The 10,711-nt window shown below is 40.3% G+C and overlaps 1 protein-coding gene across 1 annotated transcript in view; it reads left to right on the forward strand.

Annotated features, from left to right (window-relative positions):
- LOC106872745 (uncharacterized) overlaps positions 1-10,711 on the forward strand; it is a 105,084-nt gene that overhangs the window by 53,412 nt on the left and 40,961 nt on the right. Inside the window, exons 3-4 of the mRNA XM_014919833.2 lie at positions 2,644-2,751; positions 9,606-9,675. Of these exons, the coding sequence (XP_014775319.1) occupies positions 2,644-2,751; positions 9,606-9,675 (178 nt within the window). The remainder of the gene's footprint in view (positions 1-2,643; positions 2,752-9,605; positions 9,676-10,711) is intronic.

Below are 10,711 nucleotides of genomic sequence, written 5' to 3' on the forward strand. Positions count from 1 at the left end.
CCCAGGACTTATTCTTTGTAAGCCTAGTACTTATTCTATCGGTCTCTTTTACCGAACCGCTAAGTTACAGGGACGTAAACACACCACCATCGGTTGTCAAGCGATTTGGGGGGGGACAAACACAGACACACAAACATATACGCACACATATATATACATATATATGACGGGCTTCTTTCAGTTTCCGTCTACCAAATCCACTCACAAGGCTTTGGTCGGCCCGAGGCTACAGTAGAAGACACTTGCCCAAGGTGCCACGCTGTGGGAATGAACCCAGAACCATGTGGTTGCTAAGCAAGCTACTTACCACACAGCCACTCCTGCGCCTAAAGAAAAGGTTAACAGGTACTTCTAAGTTTCGACTTACTGGCCGTACATCTTCTTTGTGTGTTTGACGGGTAGCTAGCTGCAGTTGCAGGAGTAGTTGTTATTTAAATTGTTGCGGTCGTATACGACGAAAAGGATGTTAAGAAAGACCTAGTGTTGAGAGGAGAATAGCCCGAAGCAAATTTAGCCTGTGGTTAAACTGTTGTCTCCCTTGTTGTCATGTCAGTTGGATGGCAAAACGCCAACTTCTCAAAATGAACTCCCTATGTCTGCTTATATTGTGGAGGTAAGCGGGTGATTTAATGAGAAGTCGAGAAGAACCTTCGAAACCAGTTTTCCTGCCTCCATCTCAGATAACATAATAGAAATAAGATAGAAATATGCCGAGATCCGTTATCAGCGAATCGAAAGATAAGATGAGGTCTCGGCAAGATTTCCGTTCATGTCACTAGTCATCCTTGATCGAGCATACCTATTATCAAATGTCTGGCATCTGTGACCATCTAGTCTTGTTAAGAGTTATCTCGGATTATGTTTGAGATGGTACCATGTGATTTTAGTAAGATTAGTGTAGATATTTCTAGCAGGTCGAGTGGCCAGCTAGATGCTCCTTTGTTGGTTTAATGAAATATAATATTGTCTAGTGTAGCATGGTAGGACAGAAGTGCTATGTGGTATAGAATAATAGATTCATCCCCCTTGAGTAGTTTGACGATGTCCCACATAGACCCGCTGGAGTTGTCAATCAATGATGTCTTGAATTTCCTGGACGACTTTGACCATCCTGATTAAATCTGGCCGCTGAGAATGATTTCTTTTTCTTAGCCAAGAATGATATCTTCCTGCCATATGCTTCCAAGTGTTTTCCACCCCTGAGCACAATGTACCCTATCACTTTCAAGAAGGTAGCGATCCCCAAGTCGCTGTGATTGGCAGCTGGAACCACGAGAGGACGGCGGGCCTATTCAGTTACTGTATCATACTGGGATCTACTATGTTGATATCGTTAAAATGACTGAAACAGATATGAGAAAGTTGAAAATTAGGCACGACTACATAGCATTGCGTTATGTTCTGTTCTAACTATGGCCTACTAAAGTTTGTTTACAGATAATGTATATGATATGATATAATATAAGATACATTCTAATATAGCATAATAATAATAATCTATATGTATATGTGTGCACGTGCATGTATGTTCACACACAAATACACGCTTATATATTGATACATAGCACCCATCTAAATTGTATGTAAATAAGTTTCTTATTTGGGTTAAATATTTAATACTCTGCAGTGTGGAGGCGCAATGGCCCAGTTGTTAGGGCAGCGGATTCGCGGTCATAGGATCACGGTTTCGATTCCCAGACCGGGCGTTGTGAGTGCTTATTGAGCGAAAACACCTAAAGCTCCACGAGGCTCCGGCAGGGGATGGTGGCGAACCCTGCTGTACTCTTCCACCACAACTTTCTCTCACTCTTACTTCCTGTTTCTGTTGTACCTGTAATTCAAAGGGTCAGCCTTGTCACACTGTGTCACGCTGAATATCCCCGAGAACTACGTTAAGGGTACACGTGTCTGTGAAGTGCTCAGCCACTTGCACGTTAATTTCAGGTGCAGGCTGTTCCGTTGATCGGATCGACTGGAACCCTCGTCGTCGTAAGCGACGGAGTGCCAACAAGTGTATAGTGTAAAAAATCACTTTTGCTGCTAATTGTGTGTGTGTGTGTGTGTGTGTGTGTGTGTGTGTGCGTGCGCGTGTGCGTGCATGCATGCGTGAGTGAGTGTGCGTTTTATATTTTCTAGATTCGTTCTAAGGTTGCGATCTGACAGAATCGTTAGCGCGTCGAACAAAATGCTTGGTGCATTTCTTCTGGCTTTACGTTCTGAATTCAACTGTCGCCGAGGTCGACCTTGCCTTTCATCCTTTCAGGATCAAAGAAATAAGTATCAATTGAACACTGGGATCAATGTAATCGATTTGTCCCCTCTTCAAAATTTCAGAATATTATTATTACTATTGTTGTTGTTGTTGTTATTGTTGTTGAAGGCTGCGAGCTGGCAGAATCGTTAGCATGCCGAGCAAAATGCTTAGCGGCATTTCGTTCATCTCTATATTCTGAGTTCATATTACGCCGAGGTTCACGTTGCCTTTCATCCTTCCTGTGTCGATAAAGAAAGTACCAGTTGTATACTTGGGTCGGCTTACCCGCTTCTTCGAAAATGGCTGGCCTTGTGTCAAAATTTGAAATATATTTTTGCATATTGTTGTTGCTGTTGTAAATTTTTGTCCTTTTTTTTTTTGTTTTTCAGAACCACTGTAATTCGTCCGACATCACACACGATGACCAATTTAACATAATCGGGGATAGGTTACAACAATTAAAGAGATTGTTACCGTTACTACATTTTCACAGTCTGGTGAGTTATTCTCCATGTGTACTTTTTGTTTTGTTTCGTGTGTGTGTGCGCGCGCGTGTCTATCTTATGTTTGATGGATGACATGAAGTTTTTTTTTTTTTTGGTGGTGGTGCTGATGGTGATGGTTCCAAATCGGCGCTGATAGAACAATATCTCGTATAATCAAAAGTACCCCAGACGTTTTTCACTTTTGAGAACGTTGGCAAAGCATGGTTGTTGCAAAGTTGCCTTTTTCTGGATTCTACTGCACTCATTGACCGGGTTCTCAGCAATTCACATTCTAATGAACTTAAACGTGAATCATGAAAATATAGTTTCTCTCAAAACCACCATAGTACATAGTACAGTAATTACACACACCAAGGAACCAATTTTTACCTTTCCGATGCACAATCGTACGACTGAAAACCTCAAATTTGCGTGTATGCAAAAAATGGGACAAGAACGCAAAACATCCAGATAGATGATACAACAGAGGGACAAGAAAAAACGAGGGCGGGTCATTCGAAGTTTTCTTTCCTCAGTCGAGTTCCAGATTATCTTTGCAATTTCGGCTGGTTATACTCGAGATTGCTCCAATCTGGTCAGCCCCAAGGAAAAACTAAGCTAAGAGCATTAGGACGAATTAAATTAAGCTGGCGTGTGTGAAAGTGAATCTTAGTATCCTAATCTCAAATGATCTTTCACGGAGACTACACAACTATAAAAGTACTAAATCAACATCTCCAAAGCTAGACATCCTCCTCAGTGCTAGAAGATACTTTAGCCCTGACCAGCTACTGAATCTCTTCAAGAATAAGCGCGAATCACGCCTCTGGTGTGGTGCTGCAGTTTCATGTACGCACACCTAAGATTGCTTCTCTTTAAAAAATATACAGAAAAAAGAAAATGTAAAAAACAAGGACCATATCCATCTCATTGGTTAAGACTGCCTTCATCGACAACTTATAACAACTTGCGTTGTTTACTGTCTGACTCTTCTGTCGCTCCTCCAACGGCTCTACTCACTCTGAACAGGCAAGTTGAATGTTATCTCCATCTAACCCCGACCTAGCATCATTTCTCCCTATATCTCACTTATTATATATATATGTGTGTGTGTATGTGTTTGTCCCCCCAACATCGCTTGACAACCGATGCTGGTGTGTTTACGTCCCCGTAACATAGCGGTTCAGCAAAAGAGACCAATAGAATAATTAATAGGCTTCCAAAGAATAAGTCCTGGGGTCGATTTGTTCGACTAAAGGCGGTGCTCCAGCATGGCCACAGTCAAAAGACTGAAACAAGTAAAAGAGTAAAGAGTACTAAAATCTTCAATAAACCCTTTACCCAATCTTTCTACTCCAGAATATATTCCCCTGAAATTCCTCCAAGTAAATAAAAAGTATGCTCAAATTATTGTTGAGCATACAAATTATTGTTGAGCATACAAATATAGTTGAGCATACGAGTTGGTTTTATCACTAAATCAACTGATCACAGTATAATGAAACCGTACAAAGAAATCTGAAGATAACTTCATTTAGTTTCTCCAAACCATCACTCAGCTAGTGATAATTGCAGATTATAATTCAACTGTTTAAACATTGAAACAGTTTGAATCAACGAAAACTTGCCCATGTACTACTAGTTCGTCTACGATTAAGGTTGTTTTTATTGGCTTCTAATTTTAGCACAAGGCCAATAATTCCTGGGGAGTTGGTAAGTCAATTACATCGATCACCAGTACTCAACTGGTACTTATTTTATCGACCCCAAAAGAATAAAAAGGTAAAGTCGTCTCCGGCAGAATTTGAACTCAGAACGTAAAGAAAAGCGCTAAACATTTTACCCGGGGTGCTAACGATTCTGCCAGTTTGCCTTTTTAATTACCAACTATAATATTAATTATAATTTCTACAAGGGCAGTGGATAGGCTATTACAAGTACGTTTTCAAAAAGTGTGTATATGTGGTGATGGTGGTAGTAGTGGTGGTGGTGGTGGTGGTGGTGGTGTGTGGAGGGGAAGGGTTACACAAAAATCGAATGAATGGAAAGTGACAGCATACACTGCATGCATTTAAATGATAAAGTTCCGGGAGGAGAACTGCCACCTAGAGCCAATATAGGAACCCTGCAGATCCAGGATTACTCTTGACTAGCAAGAGCATGTAGCCTCAAACACGATTAAATTTCACTGACAGAATTCAACAGATGGTAAGATTGGTTATCATTGAGCGCGTTATCAAATATTAAGTATATTATTTACAGTATCATGTGCATATTTTTAAAAAAAACCCGATTACGAGCATGCATGTATAGAAATTATACACACTGGCATTCCCATATGCGCGTAACAGACACACACGTATACATACAGTAGTTTAATACATATGGGTGTCTGTGTATTTATGTATATTATTTAGATATATTGATACATATGCACACAGAAATGTGTGTACATTTATGGAACTGTTCATGTACAAATATTCCTCCGAATAAAGCCATGTCTATTTATTGAACAGATTTCAGCCATCCCTGCTGTGACCCTGTTGAGTTTGCTTTTGTTTGTCTCCGTGCGCGCGCATGTACATGTACGTGTCTGTGTACGTATGTGTGTACGTGTGTGTCTGTGTGTGTGTGCGTGCGTGCGTGTGTGTGTGTGTATGTGTGTGTGTGTGTGTGTGTGAACATTTTATCAGTTTAAACATATGTACTCACGTACATCCGTTCATTCAACCATCCATGTATACAAACACAAATACATATATAACTAAATGCAAAGAAGTAGACACATATAGCTTCTGTTTTAAGTACATACTTATTCCACATATATACCAACCCACAAAGTTGTTTAGTTGTTAGTAAGGAACAGAAGTGAAATAGCAACGTGGTCCCTGACAAATTAGATAATCTACAATATTATGTTTCATGCTCCAAATGAAGAAATGTACTTTGATTGTAAACGCACCGAAAACAAGCGACAGAGAGGGGATTCAAGTGGACGTTCATGGTGCTAGAAATAACAGCGAAATTTCCTTCAAATCATATACACATACCCACTATCTTAGAAAAGATTTCGTTAGATAACGTAGAACACTGTTCTATGCACAAAGGATAAGATGAAATATCCACAGCTGAGGTCTGCTCGATAAGGGCTATTGTTCTGGTTTTGTCCCGTATTTAAACTAGGCCTGATCGAAGAAGAAGACCTATAATCATATTTAGGGCGCTACTTGAGGGTGTTTTGGCTGATACTTTTAGTAGGTCGATCGATAGACCATGTAGAAGGTACTCCTTCGTTGGCATGACCAACAAACAAACAAACAAATATTGCAATTTAAAGATGTCACTATACTTCATCAGCGAACAATCATCATACGAGTCAAAGTAACTACTGCAATTTCTGGGCGTCGGTGTTAATATACATCATCATCATCATCATCATCATCATTACCACCACCATCCAGTATCATTGTCATCATCACCACCACTACCATCATCATCTTTATCATCACTGTCACCACCACTTCCACTGTCATCATCATCATCATCATCATCGTTTAAACTCGCACTTTTTTGTGCTTTCATGGTTCGAACGTAATTAGTTGAAGGTAGATTTCTACGACTGGATATTCTTCCTGTCGCCAACCCTCTCCTATTCCCAACTTTCATAGGAAGCTAATATTTCCTCGTGGCTGGACATGTTTTTCGCGGAAGACCGGAAACGAATGGCGCTGTCTGTATGATAGCTATACTCGTTTACAACTATCGCGCAATGTTAAGACAAGAAGATACTAACACTCACGATGAAATGGCCACGGCTGGAATAACTTTGATCATAGGTCTGCTCGATCAAGACTGACCTGCAGCCCCAAGTTAATCCTGGTCCAGTAGATCCATGATCGGAGGCTTTCCAGCAATGACTATCCCGCCATCTTTAATGATGTAGAATGTCTAACACTACACTATCCGTGTTCTGACTTTTGTTCAAGATAGAAATGATAGAAGTCATTTAAGGGAGGTTAAGCTGCTCTTTCTAGCAGGTAGAGGTTTCCTGATTGGCTCGCCTGGTTGTGATTTTGTTCTTTCCGGTAATAAAATGCCTTATCTTTTATCTTTTACTTGTTTCAGTCATTTGACTGCGGCCGTGCTGGAGCACCGCCTTGAAAGGTTTAGTTGAACAAATCGACCCCAGTACATTTTTAAAAGTCTGGTACTTAATCTATCGGTGCCTTATTGTCAAACCGCTGGTTACGGGGACGTAAACAAACCAACACTGGTTATCAAGCAGTGGTCTAACACAGACATAAACGCACACCCATATACAATAAACTTCTTTCCCATCTACCAAATCAGTTTCCTATTTCTTTATTGCCCACAAGGGAGCTAAACATAGAGGGGACAAACAAGGACAGACAAACGGATTAAGTCGATTACATCGACCCCAGTGCGTAACTGGTACTTAATTTATCGACCCCGAAAGGATGAAAGGCGAAGTCGACCTCGGCGGAATTTGAACTCAGAACGTAACGGCAGATGAAATACCGCTAAGCATTTCGCCCGACATGCTAACGTTTCTGCCAGCTCGCTGTCTTCTACCAAATCAGTTTCCATCTACCAGATCCACTCATAAGGCTTTAGTTGGTCTGGGGCTATAGTAGAAGACACATGCCCAAGGTACTGTGCAGTGGGACTGATCCTAGAACCATGTGGTTGGGAAGCAAACTTCTCGCCATACAATTACACTTACTCCTCCATACAACCAGACCTGCGCTTTTTTTATGTCTATTTTCTTCTAGTTCTGATTCTCAGAAGTCGCTCTTTTCTCATCCTTATAAAATACCCTCAATACCCTCTACGCAGCTATCGGGTATATTCACCCGAAGTAGGTTATCCTCTTGTAAATTATTCCCGGAATCTATTGTTACTTCGCGAATTCCTTACCTCTTCGCCGGCAGACATTATCAGCAAAACAGAATGACAGGAAAGTTAGATTCTACTTGTTGTTGTTGTTGTCGTCGTCGTCGTCGTCGTCGCCGTCGCCGCCGCCGTCGCCGCCGCCGCCGCCGCCGCTCCTCTTCTTGCTGTTTAACTCCGATCCAACCCTGGTTGAGCAGATCTCTGACCGAAGACCTTCCAGATAATTCTGTCATCAATTTTTGGTTTTTCTTATTTTTTTCGTATTTCTCCGTCATAGTATATCTAGGACTACGTTGTGGAGGCGCAATGGCCCAGTGGTTAGGGCAGCGGACTCGCGGTCGTAGGATCGCGGTTTCGATTCCCAGACCTGGCGTTGTGAGTGTTTATTGAGCGAAAACACCTAAAGCTCCACGAGGCTCCGGCAGGGGCTAGTGGCGAACCCTGCTGTACTCTTCCACCACAACTTTCTCTCACTCTTACTTCCTGTTTCTGTTGTGCCTGTATTTCAAAGGGTCAATTGTTTCTCAATTACTTTTTAAGAGTAGGTGTCCTTTGAGGACAGGAAATTTCACTACTATTTCTAGTACGTCAAGCGATCACTTAGAGCAGGCATTGATAACTTTTTGCGAGGAGCGGGCCGAATGACACATGGCTCATGATCCGACGAACCAGCCACACTGCTAAAAAGTTTCAGGGCAATTTTTCATTAGTCGTGTCATTCAAACAGTCCCTTGTTTAAGGCGGATGTATAGTATGCCACTTAGAGAGCGGCTTGTGTAGACAACCTTTTGGTTTTGTTGCTTTTAATTTTTATTTCCTATTACAAGTCAACCCTTTCCAAATACTTATTACAGTGTAGTATGGGGGAATCGTTAAATTTGACAGACATAAATATATGGAACTAAAAGCTAAAGAAATGACTACCTGAGCAACAAAGCCTAATTTGTCAGGATTGCTATAAATATATTCAAAGATTTGCTTAGTCGATGATAGATAATTCTCGAAACAATGTGTGTGTGTGTGTGTGTGTGTGTACGTGCATGTGCATGTATGTATATGTGTATATGTATATCTGTGTATATGTATATATATATATATATATATATATATACTCGTACGAACACGCTATCTATAAGATAGCATGTTTTACGTTGATTGGATATCATAGGATCGTATATTCTTATAGTGTATATCCATAAGTATACATATGACAAGTATGTGGGAAGAACGCTGGCAAGAAATACATGAAGCAAGCTCAAACGTTAATAACGGAAAACATAAAACGGAGCTATAAGATGAAATGCAATCATTTAAAAGAACATGTATTTGTAAAGCAACGGAATATTACTGCCTAGATACTGCCAATAAATGCACACACACACACACACATGGAGAAAGTACTCAAAGCAAAATTTCGATAATTATTTAATTAATCATGAAAAGTTAGTGGTAATAGTGCTGTTTCAGATTCAGCTAACACCACGATGAGATTGTATAAAAGGTATGTCCTATGTTTAATTAGAATGCGCACTGTTGGCTAACATTTAGAGATTTATTCTAAACGCCTCAGTGATTTATTAATCAAAGTGGTTTGCCAAGAATGCGTTATTTATGCAAGTCGATTCATCCGATTTACTGAGGCAACTAATTTAACTTTTTAAAGTCTTGCACCTATTCTATCAGTCTCTTTTGCCAAATTGCTATGTTACAGTTGCGTAAATAAACCAACACCACTTGCCAAGCGATGGAAAGACAAAGGCAGACACAAAGACAAGAACTTCCACGCAGCTTCCGCCTTTCAAATTGACTCACAAGGTATTGGTCAGCCTGGTGCTATAGTAATAGACATGTGCCCAAGGTGGAACTGTAACCAAAACCATACTTGTGCCTATTGGAATTTCTTTGCATTTTATCTACACATAAGCAATTATCCTTTTTGCTTTCGATTCCAGCTGGAGACCATGCGACCAATATCACCATCAAATAACCAAGACAAAAGTTCTGCTTCATCAGAAGAAAACAGTAAGTTATAAATTTTATATTTGTACCGTTTTTCTTTTTGCATTTTTTCATTTTTTCCACCAGATCCGCTGCATTTGTACGAAGCAACAATGATTCCTCGCTTTCATATAAGAGATTAGACATGTAATGATTAAGGTGGAGTGAGATTGCGTGATGTACCTTTCCGAGTAAATTCATTTTTGCCATTGTATAAGGCCACACATTTGTTTTTTGTTGATGATATGCACATGCACACATGTATGTTCATGATATATCTGAACCATATATTATTGAAACGATCGTAATTGAGAAATAAATGTGTAATACCATCAGTTCCCTTCTTGAACTTTACAATATGTGGGTGTGTGTGTGTGTATCTCGACTCCAGGAGTATGAACGTCAAATTTAACCTCGATGGGATTTGAACTCAGAACGTAAAAAGCCGTTACCAAATATCACATGGCATTCTGACCACACATCGTCATCGTGGTTGAGTGTTTAATACTTCATAAGTTATATAATATAATCCTTTCACTAAAAGCACAAGGCCTGAAATTTGGAGGAGAGGGATAGTCGATTAGATCGACCTCAGTATACAACTGGTACTTAATTTATGGACCCCGAAAGGATAAAAAACAAAGTCGACCACGGCAGAATTTGAACTCAGAACGTAGCGGCAGACGAAATACAGCTAAACATTTCGCCCGGCGTCCTAACGATTGATAATATAATATATATTTCTTTATTGTCCACAAGGGGCTAAACATAGAGGGGACAAACAAGGACAAACAAAGGGATTAAGTCGATTACATCGACCCCAGTGCGTAACTGGTACTTTATTTATCGATGCCGAAAGTATGAACGGCAAAGTCGACCTCGGCGGAATTTGAACTCAGAACGTAACGGCAGACGAAATAACGCTAAGCATTTCGCCCGGCGTGCTAACGATTGATTTAATATGATATAATATAATATAAATTAATATAATACTGGGCAGTTTTGACACTCTTCGGAAGTCGTTTCCCGTTTTGAAAGAAGAAAAAAAACGCTTTCCACT

Source organism: Octopus bimaculoides, chromosome 2, assembly GCF_001194135.2.
Source record: "Octopus bimaculoides isolate UCB-OBI-ISO-001 chromosome 2, ASM119413v2, whole genome shotgun sequence".
Taxonomy (NCBI): Eukaryota; Metazoa; Mollusca; class Cephalopoda; order Octopoda; family Octopodidae; genus Octopus; species Octopus bimaculoides.